This window comes from Odocoileus virginianus, chromosome 6 (assembly GCF_023699985.2).
Source record: "Odocoileus virginianus isolate 20LAN1187 ecotype Illinois chromosome 6, Ovbor_1.2, whole genome shotgun sequence".
In the NCBI taxonomy this organism is placed as follows: domain Eukaryota; kingdom Metazoa; phylum Chordata; class Mammalia; order Artiodactyla; family Cervidae; genus Odocoileus; species Odocoileus virginianus.
The window spans coordinates 49,655,779-49,678,733 of NC_069679.1; the positions used below are offsets into that span (position 1 = coordinate 49,655,779).

At 39.7% G+C, this 22,955-nt stretch overlaps 2 protein-coding genes across 13 annotated transcripts in view; both read left to right on the forward strand.

Annotated features, from left to right (window-relative positions):
• SHC4 (SHC adaptor protein 4) overlaps positions 1-8,764 on the forward strand; it is a 121,100-nt gene extending 112,336 nt beyond the window's left edge. For both annotated transcript variants that reach the window (XM_070469315.1, XM_070469317.1), the window contains 2 exons: positions 5,027-5,280; positions 6,460-8,764. In XM_070469315.1, the coding sequence (XP_070325416.1) occupies positions 5,027-5,280; positions 6,460-6,615 (410 nt within the window). In that variant the 3' untranslated portion in view covers positions 6,616-8,764. The remainder of the gene's footprint in view (positions 1-5,026; positions 5,281-6,459) is intronic.
• A 7,163-nt stretch (positions 8,765-15,927) lies between these two features.
• Positions 15,928-22,955, forward strand: part of CEP152 (centrosomal protein 152) — a 97,176-nt gene continuing 90,148 nt past the window's right edge. For 9 of the 11 annotated variants that reach the window (XM_070469318.1, XM_070469323.1, XM_070469322.1 and 6 more), the window contains exons 1-2: positions 15,929-16,075; positions 22,258-22,351. In XM_070469318.1, coding sequence (XP_070325419.1) covers positions 22,265-22,351 — 87 coding nt within the window. In that variant the 5' untranslated portion in view covers positions 15,929-16,075; positions 22,258-22,264. Of the gene's footprint in view, positions 16,076-16,407; positions 16,513-16,664; positions 16,815-22,257; positions 22,352-22,955 lie in introns of those variants that run through there. The other 2 variants (XM_070469319.1, XM_070469320.1) reach the window with 2 other exon arrangements.

Below are 22,955 nucleotides of genomic sequence, written 5' to 3' on the forward strand. Positions count from 1 at the left end.
GAGTATGAACTCGGAGACACTAGAACATATCCAGGGACATAGAACTAGGTGCAAAATTCTTTAATCCATTTTGAGTTGATTATTGTGAATGGTATAAGATAGGCATCCAGCTTCATTCTTTTGCGTGTGGTTGTCCAGTTTTCCTGCACCATTATTGAAGAAACTATCCTGTCCCTGTTGTGTGTGCTTGGCTCTTTCTTTGGAAATTAATTGACCCTGTATGTATAGATTTATTTCTTGTCTCTCTGTTTTGTCCCATTGATCTATGTGTCTGTTTTAATGCCAATACCATACTATCTTGACTACTATGTTGTTAGTGTTAGCTTCCCAGTCGTGTTTGACTCTCTGTGACCCCATGGACTGTAGCCTGTCAGGCTTCTCTGTCTATGGGATTCTCCAGGCATGAATACTGGAGTGGGTTGCCATTCCCTTCTCCAGGGGATCTTCCAGCTTTGTAATATAGTTTGAAATCAGGACACATGATGCCTTCAGCTTTATCCATCTTTCACAAGATTGCTTTGGTTATTCGAGATCTTTTGTGGTTCCATACAAATTTGGGGGATTGTCTATTCTTCTTGTGTGAAAAATCCCATTAGAATTTTGATAAGGATTCTGTTGAATTTGTAGATTGCTTTGGGTAGTATGAACATTTAAAAAATATTCTTCTAATTCATGAGCCCAGAATTTCTTTCCATTTGTTGGTGTCTTCAGTTTTTTCCATCAATGTCATAGTTTTCAGTGTACAGATCTTTCACTTCCTTGGTTAAAATTATTCTTAAGTATCTTTTTTTTTAGACATTATTGTAAATGGGGTTGTTTTCCTAATTTCTCTATATAATAGTTTATTATATAGTGTATAGTTCAGTTCAGTCGCTCTGTCATGTCTGACTCTTTGTGACCCTATTAATCATAGCACGCCAGGCTTCCATGTCCATCACCAACTCTTGGAGTTTACCCAAACCCATGTCCATTGAGTCGGTGATGCCATTCAGCCATCTCATCCTCTGTCGTCTCCTTCTCCTCCTGCCTTCAATCTTTCCCAGCATCAGGGTCCTTTCAAATGAGTCAGCTCTTTGCATCATGTGGCCAAAGTATTGCAGTTTCGGCTTCAACATCAGTCCTTCCAATGAATACCCAGTACTGATCTCCTTTAGGGTAGACTGGTTGGATCTCCTTGCAGTCCAAGGGACTCTCAAGAGTCTTCTCCAGCACCACAGTTCAAAAGCACCCATCCATTCTTTGGCACTCAGCTTTCTTTATAGCCCAACTCTCACATCCATACACGACTACTGGAAAAACCATAGCCCTGACCTGTGTGGACCTGAGTTGGCAAAGTAATGTCTCTGGTTTTTAATATGCTGTCTAGGTTGGTCATAACTTTCCTTTCAAGGAGTACACGTCTTTTAGTTTCATGGCTGCAGTCACCATCTGCAGTGATTTTGGAGCCCCCAAAAATAAAGTCATCCACTCTTTCCCCATCTATTTGCCATGAAGTGATGGGACCAGATGCCATGATCTTAGTTTTCTAAATGTTGAGCTTTAAGCCAGCTTTTTCACTCTCCTCTTTCAATTTCATCAAAAGGCTCTTTAGTTCTTCTTCACTTTCTGCCATATGGTGGTGTCATCTGCATATCTGAGGTTATTGATATTTCTCCCAGGAATCTTGATTCCAATTTGTGCTTCTTCCAGCCCAGCGTTTCTCATGATGTACTCTGCATATCAGTTAAATAAGCACGGTGACAATATGCAGCCTTGACATACTCCTTTTCCTATTTAGAACCAGTCTGTTGTTTCATGTCCAGTTCTAACTGTTGCTTCCTGACCTGCATACAGGTTTCTCAAGAGGCAGGTCAGGTGGTCTGGTATTCCCATCTCTTTCAGAATTTTCCACAGTTTATTGTGATCCACAGAGTCAAAGGCTTTGGCATAGTCAATAAAGCAGAAATAGATGTTTTTCTGGAATGCTCTTGCTTTTTCAATGATCCAGCAGATATTGGCAGTTTGATCTCTGGTTCCTTTTAGTGTATAGAAATGAAACTAATTTTTGTGTATTAATTTGTATCCTGTAATTTTACTGAATTTGTTTATTCTAGTAGTTTTATTTCTGGTGGAGTTTTTATTGTTTTCTGTATATAATGTCACCTGCAAATAAGACAGTTTTATGTCTTCCTTTCTGATTTGGATGTATTTTTTTTCTTGCCCGATTGCTCTGGTTAGGACGTCTAATACTGTGTAGAATAAAAGTAGTGAGAATGGGCATCCTTGTTCCTGATCTTACAGGAAAAGCTTTGAGCTTTTTACCATTAAGCATGATATTAGCTATGGACTTATCATATATGGCCTTTACTATGTTGATGCACGTTGCCTCTATACTGACTTTGTTGAGAGTTTTTTATCAGAATGGATATTAAATTTTGTCAAATGCCTTTTCTGCCTCTATTGAGGTGATCATATGGTTTTTATCTTTCATTTTGTTAATGTGGTGTGTCACATTGATTTGTGGATGTTGAACTCTCCTTATACCTGAATTAAATCCCACTTGATTGTTTTAATTTATTGTTGATTTTGGTGGGTTAGTATTTCGTTGTGGATACATCTATATTCATCAGTGATATTGGCCTGTAATTTTCTGTTCTTGTGGTGTCCTTGTTTGGTTTTGGTATTAAGGGTAATGTTGGCCTTGTAAAATGAGTTTGGAAATGTCCCCTCCTATTTTTTGGATGGGATTGAGAAAAATTGACATTAATTACTCTTTAAATGTTTGGTAGAATTCACTAGTGAAGCCATCTGGTTGTGGACTTTTTTTGTTGGATGGTTTTGATTAGTTGTTCAATTTTCTTGCTAGTAATTCCTCTGTTCAAATTTTTTATTTCTTCATGATTTAGTCTTGATGGGTTGTATGTTTTTAGGAATCTATCCATTTTTTTCTAAGTTATCCAATTTGTTGGCATATAATTGTTTAGAGTAGTCTCTTATGATCCTTTGTATTTAAGTGGTATCACTTTTATCCTTTTTCTTTGATAACTTTTAGAAAAGTTATATTTTTAACAAATGTTTGGATGATTGAAATTGTAATAATTTGGGAAACTATGTTAGGAAAATAATGTCCATATCCCCAGGCTGACCCATGATCTATTGCCTCTTTTCAAGAAGATATAATGTCTGTTTTTCTTTTGTTTTGTTTTGTCCTTGTCCGAGAGCACTCCACAACCTCAGAATAAACCAAAACCATCATGCACTAAGATGTGTGTGCCTAAACACACTGTGTATGCATCTCCCTCACACTCACATAGCACTTTATCTGTTGCTTATACAAACAAACACACAGCTACTCATCAGAAGTTCTCTATTATGCCTGAAAGCAGGCAATGCTAAGACCAACTACGAGTATTATTCATCAAATCTGGACACATTCCTTCAGCCTTTTTTCTGCTAACAATAGATAGAGCCTGATTGTTTGTAGAGAAGAATATCTTTAGCCATTAGATACAGGCTAGAGACATTTTCAAAAATATATATTTGTGAATACTGTTTTGAAATTGTGATATACAGAGAGATGTTCTTAAATAGGGAAAAACCTATAATGTATTAACAGGAGACTGGATTATGTCCACAGGGCACTTGTCTTGTATAACTTGTAAAACTTAAAGTCAAGAGGATTTCTCATTTGTTAGAGCCTTGCATAAGGGCATATAAACATTCTTTTGCATTTATAAAGAGAAATCTGGCTTCTGTGCAAAAGACCCTTTGCACTTAAAAAGACAAAATCTGATTTCTGTGGTTATTTTCCTAGTAAATGTACTATATTAACCATACAACTTTTGGGAATCCCCTGGAAGTCCAGTGGTTAGGACTCTGCCCTTCCACTGCAGGGGCATGGGTTTGATTATGGTCAGGGAACTAAGATCCTACATGCTGTGCAGTGTGGCCAAAAAAATAAACAGACAATTTTTATCTAGATTCAGACCTAAGAATTTTGTATTGCTTCTGGAGATGTATATCATCCTGATGGCCTTGCTATCTACTTAGGGACCTTTGTAGAGTGGTTGGACCAGTTTTGAAAATGAAAAGATTTTCTCACCTAAACCAAGGGTCTTAGAGTGTGGTGATTAAGAACCTGGGCTCTGATGATAGATCTTGTTTCAAATCCCAGATCTACACATATTAGTAGTGTGACTTTGGGCAAGTCATTTAATCTTTTTAAAGATCCATTTCCTTCCTGTCTGATTTTGAGGATAATACATGTAAAGCATTGAGCAGTATCTATCATTCTCAATAAATGGGAACTACGTAATAATTGTTATTACTGTGAGTACCAGTAATACTGTAACGGGCTACCTGAATGTACCTTCTTAATCCCCAGGGCTCTCAAATTTGGGTAGCGTTTATTCCTGCCTCAGACCATACCTCCCTGATCTTTTACCTTCTTCTACTTGATTAATTCTGCTTCATCCAGGGAGGTGAATTACAAAAACAGCGGAGTGGTCATTTAATAGGAATGCTGTGAGCTTGAGCATAGCTTTCAAGCTTTTGGACAGAAGCATCTCAGAAACACATTGGTAATTTGGGTTGAAAGAAAAAGCTAGATGCTAAAAGTGGGCATAGCACAAGTTACTGTAGGCATTTTCAAAGCATCTGGGAATGTTTTAGAAGTTATCTATAATCCAGGTACAGCATAAACCTCTTTCTCCTTAACCTACAGCCCCTGGGACATAAAGTGCCTCTCTCTGCTCTTATGAAAGCAGTTCTCATGGGTCAGTTCCATTTCTCATTTGAAAGGAAAACTCCTGCACCTGGGCAAGCCTTTCCTTGTAACAGAAGCCAAAGGCAATGTTTGTATCTACCATTAAATTAGAGCCCGTTGGAAGTTCTGGAAACAAAAACCCCAATTGTTCTAGAAATAGCACTATTTAAAAAGTACCTGGCACACAGTAGGGCCTCAAGTTATATTTTCTGAATGAATGAATGACTGAATGAAAGGATGGATGAGGAGGTAATTGGTGGTATCTCTGTTTTTTGACTTCAGAGGCACCAGAAACTGTTCAGCCAGGTGCCACGGCCCAGCCTGCCAGCTCACATTCTTTGCCACACATTAAGCAGCAGCTGCGGAATGAAGACTGCTACCACGGCAAGCTGAGCAGGAAAGCGGCAGAGAGCCTTTTGGTGAAGGACGGGGACTTTTTAGTTCGAGAGAGTGCAACGTCTCCTGGCCAGTATGTGCTGAGTGGGCTACAGGGAGGCCAGGCAAAACATCTTCTCCTGGTGGATCCTGAAGGCAAGGTATCATTGACCCACACTACAGTTTCACAGTCTTGTGACTCAGGTTACCTTGAATGATAGGTCTAAAACCTGATACTGAGGAATGTTTAAGGTTAAGGGTTTACTTTGTCTTGAACCCTCCAGCTGGAGCAGGAAGTGGTAAATAGAGGCTAGTGGAGGAGTTTGAGTGGGTCACCCTAGAGGATCACTTAAAGGGCAGCCTCTTTCTGCCCTTCTTAATGCAATTCAGTGAATTAAATGAATACCTACTGCATAGAAGTACAGAGATTCACAGTTAACTTGCTGAGTGTCACACAGAGACTGTACTTTCAGGGTGCTTGTAATTTCATAAAACAGATGCTTAAATAATTAAGGATGAATAGCATAAGAATGGTTCAGCCAAAGCATTATGGTGTTTCTCAGGATAGAGGGGGTGCTCTGGTTGAGGCTGACAGCAAAGGCTATTTTGCAGGATCTGACATGTACGATGAAGCTTGAAAGAGGCCAGACATTTTAAAGGTGGACATTTGGAGCATAGGGATGGAATCACAGGAGCAAACAGAGCAGTAGAATAATATTAAACCAAAAGAGGTAGGGCTAGAGCAGAGGGTGCCTGTAGACAGAAATGAGCCAGGACCAGAAAAATGAACAAAATAGTAAGTCCTTCTCTATAAAAAATTACTTCAAACATAAATGGATTAAACTTTCCAAACAAAAGATGCAGAATAGCTGCATGGATAACTGAATAGACAAGACCCAACTATATGTATGCTATTTATAGGAGACTCACTTTAGATTTAAAGTCACATTTAGGCTGATAGTGAAAGGATGGATAACGATATGTCATGCTAACCCAAAGACAGCAGAGGTGGTCATACTTTTATGACGCAAACATGTATACAAATAGGGACATGATAGAATGTATCAGAAAGTAACATGGCAAAGAAGTTGGTTGCAAATTTGGATTAGGTGACAAGTGTTTATCATTTTCCTGACTGGGAATGACAGTTTCTTTAAAAAAATAATTGGGAATGAGGAAATAGTTTACTAAAGGATACAGAATTGAAAAGTACCTTTACTTTTCTTTGTTCAGCCAGTTATCCCATTCAAGGATATGTCTGTTTTCACCTTGTGGTTGTTTATCCCTTTCAGAAGAACTGTTATGATTTTGCCTAAATACATTTGTATTTCCTTTTCAAGGTGAGGACCAAGGATCATGTATTTGATAATGTTGGCCACCTTATCAGATATCACATGGATAATAGTTTGCCAATCATCTCTTCTGGAAGTGAAGTAAGCCTTAAACAACCAGTGAGAAAAGATAATAATCCAGGACTTTTGCATTCCAACAAATGACCATTTGGAAGTACCATCACACTGATGCTTCAGGAAAGTTCATTTTGTATTAGGACACAAAGATAATTCAAATTTGGTTTCTAGGTACATTAGAGCACAAACTTTGAAGTGTATCTTTCTGAGACCATCATGGACTAGGTCCTTTATAAAACAAAGAACTAACAAAAATTGATCTTCAGAGAGTGAAAATCAGAAAAGGGGAAGAGGATGTGTCCATTTGCAAAGAAATTATACATATGCACGGATGTCACTTTGTAAGGCCATGTTGTGTTGATAACAAGCTAAAAGCACAATTAAAATTTTACATGCTAAAGACTGCTGGGGCAGTGGTACGTGCCTTTCAACTTGATAATTTGGGGACATTTTCATATTGGGGAAATAAGTTCCAAATGTCTTCATATTCTATAACTATAGAACCATTTGCCAAAAGAGTTTTTCCTTGTTATAAAAATAAGAAGCAATTTGCTTAATAGTCACTGACTTTATTTTCTATTTAGCAGCACTTTCACTGCAATGTTAAAATAAATTTGACATTGAATTTGGACTGTGTCTATGCCAGTGGAATCAAATGAAAGGCCACTGAAAGCGCTGGTCTGTTTCATTGGCCTGTCCCATTTGCTAGTTAAATGGTTGGAGCCCAGCTTCTTTGGCCTAGTATTTCTCAATCTTTGCTATTTGGACTGTTTGCATGTAACATATGACAAGCTAAAGAAGCCAAATGTATCAGTCATTTCTGGTTTCATTGCATTTCTCCCTCCTTCCCCCTCCCCCTCACTCCCCCAACTTCCAAAAAGAGCTCATGAGTGCATGGATTTAAAAAATTGACAAACCAATTCTTCATGGTCAGTCTCCATATTGGTTTTATTCTTATTTAAAGTGCTGAATTTATTTTAAAGTATGGGGAAATATCCCCTTGATTGGCGGTGACTGACTCATAGTCCCTCATCTACATGTATCCTTAGCACCTTTTCTAGATATGACCAGACAAAATGTACCAGGGAGAAAACACTGAATGAAAAAGTTGAAAGGTTTGCCACATGTTGGTACGCTTGGTAAACTGATGAGATAATGAACCATTGTGTAGGTTAAAGCACTGGACTTGGTCTCAGTATGACCTTATGCAAATTGCTGAATCTGTCTGGACTCCAGATTCCTTGTCTATAAGATGAGGGAGCTGGACTAGGTAAATTCAGAGGTCCATTTTAGCCCTAACATAATATGAGTTTATAAAAAGCAAATTTTCCCTTTATTGGGGGTTAATGTTGATAACCAGCCTGTATAATTAATCTGGAAACAAGTTTTTTCCTTTAGTCTGTGTCTGTACTCCCTGAGTTCGTCATTCAGATAGCAGATAGCCTTTCAGTTAAAAACATTGATTGGAAAAATGTAAGTATTGGTGGTAGAAGTAGATTTGGTTATTTTGAGTAGCAGAAAACAGCTTTGCATATAGAGATATGGCCATTACTTTAGAATTTTTTTTATCATGAGTTATCTAGACAATTGCCTTAATTCCACTTCACTTTGGCTATGTAGATAAATCTTTGCAATTGTGAAATATTTGCTAAATTTTACATAAAATATGAGAAACTTCTTTTGGATAGAAATCATCAGAAATCAAGCCCACTGAACTCTAATTATGTGAAGGTTTATGCTTTTTATTTTACTTACACTGTCATTGGCTTCTTCGATATGTTGTTTTCTACAACTAGAAAATAATGTATTTTTCCTCAATTTTGCATACATCATAATTCTTGATTATTTGTCCTCATAAAGGGGATCAGCGTGGGTATAAAGCAGCGAAATTTATGGGTGATCTAATTACCTTAACAGGGTTGTGGTCTCATTTTGGTTGAGCAGAGTGATAACTTGGTTGGGTGGCAGGAAAGAGTTCTTGATGCTATTAGATGCAAAGAGTATGACTGATGTGAGCAGTACAGTATTTGACTGTAATGGTATAAATAGTTAAATGGGCAAATACTGCACTTACAGCAACAGGTACAGTTAAAAGAAAATGACACAACAAAAGAAGTTTGCATGCTATTTTAATGTCACATTCTTATCTTCATCTGTCTTAAAGCAGAAATCCATTTGCGTATAAATATCTGTAAACAACTTTTCAAAAAAATAAATGATTATTGATTTATGACAATTGACAGAATATGTCTGATGTTTGGGATTTGGAAAATGTATCGTTTGTAGAATGTGTCAGGGACCTGACGGGAAACAGATGGTTCACTTAAATTGGGTAACTGGAGAAAAGTTTAATAAAGGGACTATTTACAAAGGTCTGGGCAGAGGATGGGAAACCACAGGGAGGAGGCAGTGCTCTTCAGCGTGGAGGGGTAAGGGGAGGGAGCAGTAACAGAATCTGGAGAGAGAGTCCTGTGAAAGGGCTGCCTCTTAGGAGCTGTGGCCTACAGATCAGGGGCTTTTAACCAGCCCTGGGGACTCCACTGGGAGGAGGCTGAGGGGCATTGTACTCTGTGGGCAAAGGACAGCCTTTCAGCAAATGATGCTGGAGCAACGGTACATCTGTAGGCGTAAGAAAGAAGCTCGCACTTTCTGTAAGTATTAACTCATATGGATTATGGACTTAACTGTAACATGTAAAACCATGATAACTTTTAGGAAAAAAGAATACAGAGGGAAATCTTGAGGATATGAGTCCTTAGACATGATCCATTAAAGGGAAAACTGTTATGTTGCACTTCATCAAAAGTACAAATCTTTGCTCTCTGAAAGTTCTGTTAAGAGGATAAAGGACAATTTATGGACTGGCAGGAAATATTTTCAAACCACCTATCTAGAATACATAAAACTTAAAAAAGTCAACAGTAAAAATCCTAATTAGAAAATGGGCAAAAAAATGCATAGACATTTCACTGAAGATACACAGATGACAAGAAACATGTGACATTTCCTTATTTCAGTTGGGCTCATTCACATGCTAGCAATGTTATGCTCAAAGCTAGGCTTCAGCAGTACGTGAATTTAGAACTTCCAGATGTACCTTAGCTAGTACGGAAATACAAGTTAAAATCACAATGAGATCTTATGACACACATAACAAAATGAGTAAGTGAAAAATAATGACAACACCGTGTTGGCTAGGATGAAAAGAAAGTAGATCACGTGTGCATTCCTGGTGAGAATGTAAAATAGTACAGCCCCTTTGGAAAGCAGTTTGGTAGTTTATTAAAAAACTAAACATGGAACTTACATTCAACCCAATAAATTGCACTCCATGGCACTGGTCATACAGAAATAAAAACTTATGGTCCCACAAAAATTTGTACAGTAATGTTCATATTAGCTTTGTTTTTAATGGCCTACAACTGGAAAAGTCCCAGATGGTCCTTTAATGTATGAATATTACACAAACTGTCATCCATGGAACAATACTCAGTAGTGAAAAGGAATGAGATACTGATACACATAACCACTTAGATGATCTGCAGAGATTTAGGCACAGCAAGGAAAAAGTAAGCCCCAAAAGTTAAGTACCATAGAGTTACATTTACATAACATTCTTGAAATGTTTTTATAAAAGTATAGAAATGGAGTCAGTAGGAGAGAGGGAAGTAGACACAGTTGAAAAGGCAACATGAGGGATCCTTGTGTGATGGAACTGTTTTGAATCTTGACTGTAACAGTGTAGATATCTTGGCTGTCTTAATATACTGCTGTTTTGTGAGATATTATCATTGGTGGAAGCTGGATAAAGCTTATAGGAGATCTCCCTGTATTATTTCTTACAATTGCATATGACTCTATGATTTTCTCAAAATAAAAAGTTTAAGTTAAAAAAAAAAGTAGTTTGGGAGTAAAAGATATGGCAAGAGATTGTAGGAAGATTGCCACTTTAACCCTTGGCCAATTCACTGAATATACTGAATCCATAGGACATAGTGGTTGGATCACCTTGGTAGTCCTAGGTCCCATCATTCTAGGACTGGGAGGGGTCATTTGGCTGAGCTGCATGAGACCACCTCCATTTCCTACTCAAATGTAAATGTTTGGTATGTTCTCCAGAGACACATGAATAAGATCAGAGAATGGCAGACATGGACTGTCCAGAACCCCTCAGATCTGCTGAGCCATTTCTGTGTGTTTTGCTCCTAACTGCCTGCACAAGTTCCTTCCAAGGACAGCCTCAGGCGAGGTGGGCTGTTTGGGTTACCCAAAGCCGTAAGTGCTTCTGGGCTTCCTCTTCTCTTCCCTGGTGCAGGAGCAGAAAAACTCAGCCAATTACCCCATCCTGATTACACGCTAGAGCTCCCTAGGGGGTCAGGCTGGGGCAAGCACTGCTCCCGAAAGCACACACCTGCCTGGCTTCTTCCCCTGCCCTGTCCAGCTTCCTCAGTCCCTAACCACTTTCTCTGGGAAGCCCTTCCTTAGTAAATCATTTGCACTCAAATTTTCATCCCAAAGTTTACTTCTGGGAACCTGACCTAAGATAGAATATCAAATAACTTTAAATTTGTATCCCATTACTGGACAATAATATCTAAGTGCTCAAATACATTAACATTTTTAATAAATCCTATAATTTCTTATAAATGGTATCATTATGCTGCATTTTGTTAATATCCATTGAACATGTTATGTAGGCATATAAGACACCATTTTTATAATCTTGTTTTCGTACTTCTTTTTAATCTACAAGTTCTGAGTGGGCATGAAACTTGGGGGAACACTGTTCAAACTCTATATGACCCAAGCTTACTCAAGTCAAGATATTTTAAGGTTCAGATTATCACAGAACCAAGGAAAAGATGACCTGTCAGGCTTCACGAAGTGCAGGAACCAGGCAGATCCATGGCTCTGAGTGGTAGAAATTCATGATCGTCGATTTTGAGTTTGCACTATATATGTGACACAGCTATGGAAGTGATATATTTCCTGTAAAATAACAGAAAGTATAATAAAAATCTGCTTCTCTTCTGTAGGGTTACAAACCTGACTCAGTTTCATGGAGTTTTATTTCTGTTGTCTGGGAAAGAAATATGATTGGCTTAGCTTGGGTCTGGTGTTCACCTTTGACCCAGTCAGGTATGGCCAGGTCTTGGAGTGGTGGGGAGGTAACAGTGGCTGAGAGCAGGCGTAGATTCCGTGATAAGCTGCTTAATAAGGAAGGATTAATGGATGCTCAAAAAATACTCTTGAATATGTGATACTACAAATAAAAATCTGATATTTCTCAAACAACCCTGTTGAATAGTGTTTCTACATTTTAGAAGCTCTTTCACACAATCTTATTTCATCCTTGTTACAACTCTGCAAAGTAGATATTATCACTTCTATTTTCAAATAAGACCTTTGAGGCACAGAAGGATTAAATAGTGGACAAAAGCTAGTAGGTAGGAGAGCTGAAACTTGAGCTTGGGTCTTCTTTAAGTTCAGTGCTTTTTTGAGGATAGTACTCCTTATTACAGGATAACCTGATTGCTCTGACACCAAAGAGAAGGTAGGAAATAGGAAGGAATGATGGCTTAGCTGCACCTTTCTAAATGACCTGAATCAGAGGGACCACATCACAACAGTCATTTCCCCTTGAAATGTAAAGGAGTTTGGTAGAGTTCCTCCCAGCTCACAGGTGTGTTGAAATGCAAGGCATTTGACCCAACATTTGACCCCAAACAGCCAACATTCTATAAATAATCTTCGAACCATTCAAGGCCCCTGGAATTTTTTCTCTCTTTCTTCGTATTTGTCTTTATTACCCAGAATGCCTCTGCGTGCTTGTGTTTCTCTGGACATGTTAAACGCATTCCTTGTGCCTTACCACACCTTAACTCTGTGGCATGCCTTTTTTATTTTTCCACACTTTACACTCTTCTTTTGGCTATCTTATTTCATCCTATTTCTCCAGTCTTACCTTTAAATACAAGAATCTTTTACTTGTACTGACTACCGGGAGTTGGTGATGGACAGGGAGGCCTGGCGTCTCATGGCGTCTCCCCCCTGTCTCATGGGGTTGCAGAGTCGGACATGACTGAGCGACCGAACTGAACTGAACTGAACCCTTCCTATTGCAACCACTCTTGCTAATCAGCTTGCCTGTTAACTCTTCCTCTTATTCCAGGAACTTTCCCTGAGAGATCCTTCCTTATATGCTTACTTTTCCCCAGATTAGTACTATCTACTCATATTGCATGTAGTAAACTATTTTTTGTGTGTGTTATCACTGGTCTTTTTATATAAGCATCTTGCACCTCAGAGTATGGAGGGGGGCTGGGGTCATGCCTCCCACTTTATATTCAAGCACCTAGACCAGGAATTAAACATGATAGACAGTCAGGAAAATAATGTTGATTATAATATGTCCATGCGCGTGTCCATGCTAAGTCACCTCATTCGTGTCTGACTCTGTGTGACCCTTTGGACTACAGCCCACCAGTCTCCTCTGTCCATGGGGTTTTCTAGGCAGGTATATTGGAGTGGGTTGCCATGCCCTCCTTCAGGGCGTCTTCCTGACCCAGGGATCCAACCTTCATCTCTTAATGACTCTGGCATTGGCAGGCGGGTTCTTTACCACCAGCGCCACCTGGGAAGCCCATAATATGTCCATAACTCCACTCAAATCCATTTTTAGAGGCAAGGAGCTCTGACTTATTCTTTGTTTTTCATCTTTTGTGATTTAAGGGCTTAAGATTCACTTTTATATATAGTGATGAGATCTGGATTTCGGGATAAAGGAGTTGGATTCAAATTCTGTCTCTGTTTCACATGAACTGTGTAACCTTGAACAAGTCTCATTTGTCCTTAATTAAGTCTTAATTAATTTAGTCTTAATTATTATTATTTTTTTGGTCAGTTTCTTCTACTGTTAGTGAAGTGAAATTGCTCAGTCATGTCCGACTCTTTGCGACCCCATGGACTGTAGCCTGCCAACCACTGTCCATGGGATTCTCCAGGCAAGAATACTGGAGTGGGTTGCCATTTTCTTCTCCTCTTCTACTCTTAAACGGTATCCTAAAACCTGTACTAGCCCCTCACAGGATTGTTGTGAGGAAACATGAGTTAGTGTCTGTAAAAGAAGTTACAAATGCGTAAAGCGCTACGTAAGGGATAAAAAACACTGTCCCTTCATGTGCTTCCTCTCCCTTTTTTTTCCTTCCATCTTTTTTTTTTTTTTTCCTTCCATCTAAGAAACAGCTATTTATGGATAGGGATCCCTTAGCATTCTTGCTGTAACATTTCATCTTAACCCTTAACTTGGGACATTACAGGCACCTTGCTGATGGACTGTGGTGAGACGTGGAAAGCCCATAAGCCTAGTTCTTACACACCTTGGCTCAGATTTCGACAACTGCCATTTACCCGAATGCCTTTTATTTGCTTTTTCTGAAACAAAAATCCTTCATTTTATTTGTTCAGTCATTTGCTCATTAATCAAATTTGTTTTGATTGCCTGCCAGGGGCCACAAAGCAAATAGTGCCTTTAGATACTGTTGGACTTAGTGAAACAATCACATAGCAACTGACTATAGTAGATAGTAAGGATTATAGTAAGAGATGTACACTGTGTGCAGAGTGTAGAAAGATCATTTCTACCAAGGAAGAGAAGCATGTGTCATGAAAGACTTCAGAGGAGGTACTCTATCTTGAAGATTGGGTAGGGAGGGGAGTGGGCAACTCAGTAGAGGTGAAAGAAATAAGCAAAACAATACCACTCTGGGAATCAGGGGCAGCCTGACCAGAGATTTCATTCACCTGTTGCTATGGATTAAGTACCTATTATGTGCCAGACCCTTATGCTTGAGTTACAGGGGTCAGTATAGGCATCCAGGGGTGGGATGGTGGAGGTAGCAAGAGGCAGCTAGTCAGGTTATGAGCAACCTTTAACAGTTCTTTTACTCCATACTAGTATATATGGGAAAGGGTTAAAAGGATGTGTGAATCTGCTGCTACTAGCTCCCTTCTTGATAATTCACTGGAACCATTTACCCCAGGAGGTTAGACATAGCAGAGAGCTTTACTGCACACTGGGCTGCATGGTCTTAAAAGAACAGGTTAAGAATTGAAAGAGACACATGTACCCTAATGTTGATCACAGCACTGTTTACAACAGCTAGGACATAGAAGCAACCTAGATGTCCATAGGCAGACGAATGGATAAGAAAGCTGTGGTATATATACACAATGGAATATTACTCAGCTATTAGAAAGAACACATTTGAATCAGTTCTAATGAGGTGGATGAAACTGGAGCCTATTATACAGAGTGAGGTCAGAAGAAAAACACTAATACAGTATATTAACGCATACATATGGAATTTAGAAAGATGGTAACAATGACCCTATATGTGAGACAGCAGAAGAGACCCAGATGTAAAGAACAGACTTTTGGACTCTGTGGGAGAAGGCGAGGGTGGGATGATTGGAGAGAATAGCATTGAAACATGTATATTACCATATGTGAATAGGTCGCCAGTCCAGGTTCCATGGATGAGACACTGGGTGCTCACGGCTGGTGCACCGGGATGACCCTGAGCGGTGGGGAGGGAGGTCGGGGTGGGGGGGTTCAGGATGGGAAACACATGTACACCCATGGCTGATTCATGTCAATGTATGGCAAAAACCACTACAGTATTGTAAGGTAATTAGCCTCCAATTAAATTAAAGAAAAGAACAGGTTAACAGGGATACCTGGCGTGCTGCAGAGTCAGACATGACTTGGCGACTGAACAATATCTAAGTGAAAAGAACATTCACACTCGAGGAAATTCAGGTAGTAAATAAACGTGGAAAATATGTCATTTCATCAGTAAAGAAACACACGTTCAAACAAGGCGGGACCTAGTAAGCAAGAAAATTCAGGCTGTTAAGGTGATGGAGAAGCAGGCACCCATCACCTTAGAGAATCGGGTAAAGGCGAAAAATCTCTTAAGGGTGGGGGAAGTGAGGGATTCTGTGTGCTGCAACTGAGAACTGGAATTCAGGCGTGGGGAGCATAGTGGGCGCGGGACACTGCACCAGATGGTGAAGTGAGGGGCAAGGAATTAGGGCGAGACCGGTTTCTCCGCGCCAATAAAGGCCAGGTGCTTGGGCATCTCTAAGTAACTGATAAACCCGCCCTCTCTAGAGTTAACACTTTCGTAATTGGCTCAGGAATCCACCAATAGGTACACAGGAGGAACTTCCCGCCACCTCTGGCGCCCGCTTTTAAACAGCCGTGTAGTATTTGCAACTGCGGGCGGACTTCTCAATCTAGCTTGAAAAAGGCGGAGACTTCCGCTTCTATGCCCCGCCCCGAGCCGGCATAGCCCCGCCCACCAGGTCCGCGTCTAGACTGCAATTGAAGGAAGCGGCTGCTCCTCAATGGTCTCGGGGCTCAGTGGGTTCGGTTGTGAGTAGGAAGACGCTACTGGGTTAGAGCCGGGTTGAGGTATTTGCTAGAAGGTGGTGTTCCTCGGGAGCTTGAGTGTCACTGCTGTGACAGCATCCGTGGCCTCCGGTGAGTTTCGCTTCTTGGCTGGGTTTGGGGCTGGGATAGGAGGAAGTGCGGGGTCCTTGGGGTCCTGGTTGAGGCTTCCCGGAGGACTGATCTTCCTCCCCAAATCCCGGGGTGGTGGATTGCTTGCGGGTGGCGGGGCTCCGCCTTTGACTTTGAAGTGTTAGCCAGATCTCAGGTTCCTACTTAGGAGTGAGGTTTGGGAAGCATCCTCGCCTCCTCCAGACTGCTAGGGTGACCCTGAGGCCCTGCCCTGGGGCCCCCCGCCGTGGTCACCCGGCGCTGCGCCTGGCTCACAGTGGTGCTCTGTACACGTGTGTGGACCGAGTGCAGCTGGCCTGGCAGCCCGTCAGCAGCCCCAGGCATCTTGGGCTCCGTGGTCCTTCGGTCTCGCGGTACCTGTTTGTTGTGTCATAGTTGAAGCCAAACGGAGTTCCTTGGTAAGGACTTGGCTTATTCTTCGTTCAGCCTGTGGGTCCCTACTCGCAGCATCCTCTGGGCACCCTGAATGCATTTGTTCAAGCTGTTCTTAGTACTGATCACAGATTATTGTCATTTGCCTTTATGTCTGTTTTTTTTTCCTTACACCAAGTCCTGATGAACTTTGTGATCTTGAACAGTGCTTGCAAGTAATTGCTGAATGAATCAAACAGGCCTCCTAAGCCTAGTATGTTGCAAGTCTGAAACAGACTAATGTTCTTTGGCTGTTTCCATTCTTGAAAGGAAGCTAACCTATAAGCAAGTAAGTAGCATTTCCTTCCTCCTAGGGCACTTAAAAACCACTTTTGTGGCACTTAGCCTTTTCTGTCTTACAGCCATGAACTTGAGTCTGATTTAACTTGAATTTTGCCATATTCTTCAGATGCTGAGACAATGTATATGCACTTCCTACATGTGAATGCACTCAACTAAATGAGTTGAAATTGAAGCTGTAAGAAAAATACAAGAAATAAAGACAGAAAGTGCCAGAGTAACTAAATTCATGAAGCAACAGGATTGGGGGAGCATCTTGAAGAAAGTGTTATTTTTATCCCAGAAAAAGTTGCATTATTTGAAGGACAGTTTCACACACAGGGCACACTTACCTTTTCTCAGATAGACTGAATGCTGTTGGTTTGTTTAACATCTTTTGTAGCTGGCAGACTTGTATTCATCAGTAACATGTTATATAAAAAACAAAACTAAAATGTATTGATTGACACACAGTATAGGCACTTTACATCCACAAATCTTGTGGATCCTCATAGCCAATCTTTGAAATAGTACACCTTTTGTTAAATAAAACCCTATTTTGAAGAAATGGAGAAATGAAGAAATGAGAAATGAGAAATGAAGAAATGGAACCAGTTGTGCAAGTTTGCACAGCTGATAAGCAGGCGAGCCAGAACTTAGCCCCTAGTTGTTTGAATGAGTGCCCTCTTTCTAAACCACTTACAGCCATACCGTGTTCTTTAAGATCTATTTCTAATCTAAAACCTTTCTTTCTGTGAAACTTCTTTTAGCCTTCTTTTCTTCTTCAGTTCAGTTGCTCAGTTGTGTCACAGCACGCCAGGCCTCTCTGTCCATCACCAACTCCCAGAGTTTACTCAAACACATGTCCGTCGAGTTGGTGATGCCATCCAGCCATCTCATCCTCTGTCGTTCCCTTCTCCTCCTGACCCCCAATCCCTCCCAGGATCAGGGTCTTTTCCAATGAGTCAATTCTTCGCATGAGGTGGCCAAAGTATTGGAGTTTCAGCTTCAGCGTCAGTCCTTCCAATCAACACCCAGGACTGATCTCCTTTAGGATGGACTGGTTGGATCTCCTTGCAGTCCAAGGGACTCTCAAGAGTCTTCTCCAACACCACAGTTCAAAAGCATCAGTTTTTTGGTGCTCAGCTTTCTTCACAGTCCAACTCTCACATCCATACATGACCACTGGAAAAACCATAGCCTTGACTAGATGGACCTTTGTTGGAACAGTAGTGTCTCTGCTTTTTAGCAACTATATTCCAATAAAAATGAAAAAAAAAAAATAGTACAAAAAGTTACTTGTAAAACAAAAATAAATATTGGTTGGGTGCCTCACTTGTGCAAAGTGTGGGAGAGATAAGATTTTAATAATTCTGCCTTTAGAGTGCCTATAAGATGAGGCAAAAACAATGCTGCTTTTGCTTTTTAATGTTTCATGCAATTAAACATCCATTGATCTTTATCATTGCAAGGAGGGAAAAGAAAACAACCAGGGACAGCAAAATGAGTACTAAGTGGGACATACGACAGAACAGTCTTGGTAATGGTTTCAGAAAAGAAGTTATCTAAGATGAAAGTATTAAGTAGCTTGCTACTAAAAAAAAAGTACTGTCCACTTACTCTGCATCTTGATTTTTTTAAATGATAATGTATAGAGAAATACTTCATTATTTTTATTAGTGACACACTGTTGCCAAATTTATTCAGAAGTACTTTTACTAGGGCAAATACTCTTTTGATATATTGATAATTTTCAAGATGGTGTCCCCAATTCACACTTTCATCAGCAATTCATGAGGATGCCTGTTTCCTACAAAATAGCCACCACTAGGTGTTACCGAAGTTTTCCAATTTAGTGGTTGAGTATCATATTTCCTCAGTTGTCCATTTTAAATTGAGTTATTTGATTTCTTTTTTGTCTGTGCTGGGTCTTCGTTGCTATGCACAGGCTTTCTCTAGTTGCGGGGGCTCCTCTTGTTGGAGGCCGAAGGCTTCAGTAGTTGTGGCACATGGGTTTAGTTGCTTGGCAGCATGTGGGGTCTTCCTGGACCAGGGATTGAACCCATGTGCCCTGCATGGGCAGGCAGATCCTTATCCACTGTTAGCACCAGGGAAGTCCTTTTTCTCTTTTTTTTTTTGTGAGAATTGTATTTTGGTAGTTTGTGTTACATTTTGCAAGTATTTTTCTCATTATTATTATTTTATCTTTGTGTATATATATATATATATATACACACACACACACATACATATTAACGTTTGAGTTGCTAATGATTGTTTTTGCTACATACAGTTTTTTTTTCTGGTTAAGTTTCTGTCAAGTTTTTCCTTTTTATGGCTTCTGAATTTATTATCTTGCTGTTTTTTTTAAAGCAACTTCTTTTATTCTGAATATTAACGCCTCTGGTAGAAGTAATTAGTATATGTTTAATATGCAGAATAAACACATTAGCTTTTATTTTACATTTTAATTAAAACACTAATTATCTTTTTAGTAAGTTTTTTTTAATGCCTAAGTAAGTTTATCAAATATACTTTTATGCCTAAACAGTTTATTATGGTCTCTGACAGTTTGCACTTTTCAGAAGGAAAGCTAATTTGTACCTTTTCTTCCCCAGTGGAGAGAGATTTTGTTCTTTCAGATAGTTTCAAAAATTTCTTCTTTATGATATGATTTGGATTTAAAACACCATTCAAAAAAAGACAGTTGTATCTTTTACATTTTCTTCACTTGGAAAGACCTTGTAGAATTCACTGTTATCTATTACTATTCGAGAAAAAGTAGTTTTTTTTTCTTTAATAGCTATATTTAGCAACAGGCTCTTATAAATCTCAATGTTCTTTTTCAGTATTCAACAGGAGTTGATGGCAGGTTAGTGAAGGGTAAAAAAACCCCCCAAAAACAAAACCCTCTCTCCTTTTACCTAATAAAAGAGAAGTTAATCCAAATTTTGTATTCTGGCTTTAAGTATAAAATTCAGGAAAAGGTGGAAAATATCATAAAAATTAGAAGCAGGAACGATTATATCTGTCTGGGCAATTCAGTCTTTAAGGTCCAGCTTAACTGCATTTCTTTTAAGGTGCGAAGATCTAAAGGGGGTTGTACTTTTCATTATGTATTATCTATAATATTACATTATCTGTTGTCTGTAATATTTCTACTGTCTTTAGTGAACTTGATGTTCACCTGAATTAGTGAAAAATCCCCAGAGACATGAGCTTGTGTGCGTGTTTTCCCCTCACCGCTTCAGCTACATTCTAGCCTCTTCTCCATATTCAGGTCTCCATCTTCTGCTGGTATACAGAGGGTTCCTGGCTGCTGAGTGGAGACCAGGTTGAGATTCCCCAAGTGTGTCTCTTGCCTCTCAGTGAAGAAGGGTGCGTGTCCCTTCCTCCATGTTGTCCTGGCACAGGAGCAGGTCTAGTCTAAGAAGCAGAGGCTGGAAGGGTTTGTTGATGTGAGGAGTTTGAATTCCTAAAGTTGAAATGAATGGGGTGGTTGTCGGGACCAGAGAGGAGAGGAGTAAAGAAGTTGAACCACAAATTAGAGCTTGGCCAAGAGATACAATTCAGTCCTTGGAAAACAAACAAAATTTGAATTATGGGAATTGCCACCATTGAAATTTGTATTTGTGTTCATCTGTAAAATCATATTTCATCTATTCTAATATGCACCTTTTCTTTTCACATTTTTTTTTTCAGAATATAGATGATGTTTATTTTATTTTTATTTTTATTTTTTTTCCATTTATTTTCATTAGTTGGAGGCTAATCACCTTACAACATTGCAGTGGTTTTTGTCATACATTGAAATGAATTAGCCATGGATTTACATGTATTCCCCATCCCGGCCCCCCCTCCCACCTCCCTCTCCACCCAATCCCTCTGGGTCTTCCCAGTGCACCAGGCCCGAGCACTTGTCTCATGCATTCATGTTTTTTTTTAAAGGCTGCTCCCCACGGCTGACAGGATCTTAGTTCCTTGACCAGGAATTGAACCTGGGTCACAGCAGTGGAAGCACTGAGTCCTCACCCCTGGACTGCCAGGGAGTTCACTTCTTTTCACATTTTAGCATCTGCAAAGTGGGACCTCATTTTAAAATTAATGATTTGTCATAATTTAATTGGCCACATCTTTTGCTTAGCAGTACAAATGAAGCTGTGTTATACAATCAAGGGCACCTTTAATCCGATGAAATGGAACAGCTTTTGCTCTAGAGCTACATAAAAGTAGCTTACATGGCTTACATAAAAGTTTGTGATCTTAGTCCTCGACTGTTAACAGGCAGGAGCTAAGTTCTTCATGGTAAAATGTATTTGGATTGCTGGGTCTGTGCTTCTCATTTCACTGTCAATTTAATGACGGTTTAGAGCCTGAAAAGCGCAGTCCATGAGCTGTGGCCCAGGCTCACATCAAAGCGCGTTTCACTGGCACACACAGGAGTGGACTGAATCGAGGGCAGTGTTGGGCCGTGTAATTGATGACGCCTGCCTGCTTTTTTGTCAGGACGCTTTGGAGCTTTGAAATTCTGGGTAGGTTCTGTGGACTGTCAGGATCCCTAAGTATTGTTTAAACCATCAGCTGTCTTTTGTTCATAAGTACTTGAAAACCCATCTCCTGCTGCCACAGCAGTGACCATTCTCCAGGGAACACTTGCTGTTGCTTTTGGACAGTGATATAGCTTCACATCCTTCATTCATGTTTTCCTGAGTACTTTTTGCTAGAACCTGATTTGCTCAAGCTTAAGAGCAGGACATTTAACACATTTTTGTTGTGTGCACTTTGGAGTTTGCCAGGTTGTAAATGTTTTTTGAGTAGCAATCATTAACACAGCATATAGTGGCTCTCTTTCTGAAAAACATGACATTTGTATTGGTGATATTCAAAAGATGAAATAAGAACTTCCCTGGGGTCCACTGGTTAAGATTCCATGCTCCCACTGCAGGGTGCTCAGGTTCAATCCCTGGTCAGGGAACCCACATGCCACAGTGGTCAAGTAAATGTTTAAAAAAGAATGAAACAAATTGTGGTGGATGCTACCGGTGTCATATTTAATACATCAAATTAGAAACTTTGAGTGTATTCTTAAAATTTTTCTGTTTGGGCATGTTTGTGGTTTATTATTATTTTTGTGTGTGGACAAAAATCTTACTGTTTTTAGTTATGCTTTCCAGACCAGAAGAAAGGTCTAGTCATAGGTTTATTAGCTTTTGGCATTTTTTCATCTTTTTATGAATTTCTGTTATAATACCTATTTTCTGTGAATCATGGTTTAATTTGTAAGAACTCTCTTTATATTGATATTTGGAATACTGATCACTTGTCGTGTGTGAGTTACATATAGCTTCTCCCCGGCTGCACGTGTCTTTTTGTCTATGGCATCTCTTATGTAGTTTGCTCTGGGGTAGTTTTTGTGGGCTGTTTAAAAACTAAGCATCTTTTTGTTCCTGCAGGAGGACCATGTCACTAGACTTTGGCAGTGTGGCCCTGCAGACACAAAATGAAGATGAAGAATTTGACAAAGAAGACTATGAAAGGGAGAAAGAGGTAAGTTATTCAGAAGAAGAATTCTAAGCCCAATCTTAAACAATTTTATATTCTAACCAAAATTATATCATTTTGTGTCATTTCAAAGGTCTTTTCCCCTACCTTGAAACTTGATCGGCATTTTAAATGGTAGATGAGTGGAAGGCTTCCTTTTTTTGAGACAAGAATAAAACACAACTGTGTATGATGCCATCAGTTAAATGGTTAGATTCTTTAAGATCTTTTCATTTAGGAGGTAGTGGTTGATCTTGGAGGCAGAGATATACTTGCTTGGGCAAGTCAGCAAGATTCTTTGCCTCAGGTATTCCACATCCTAGTGGAGTCAGATAATAAACAAGCAAATAAAGTAATTTGTGTGAGTGATAATTTAGCACTGATAAATGATAGGGAAACAAAATATAGTGATATTAAGGCAACCGGCTGGGAACTGGTTGGGGAAGGTCCCTTGGAGGAGGAAATGTTTGAGCTGAGCCTTGAGTCATGAGATGAAGCAGAGATACCGAAGCTCAAAAGGAGTACTCTAGGCCAAGATATAAGTGTTAAGCCTGGAAATTGAGCAGAGAAACCTCCATATCTGTGAAATAGCCAGAAGGCTGTGGTGTTG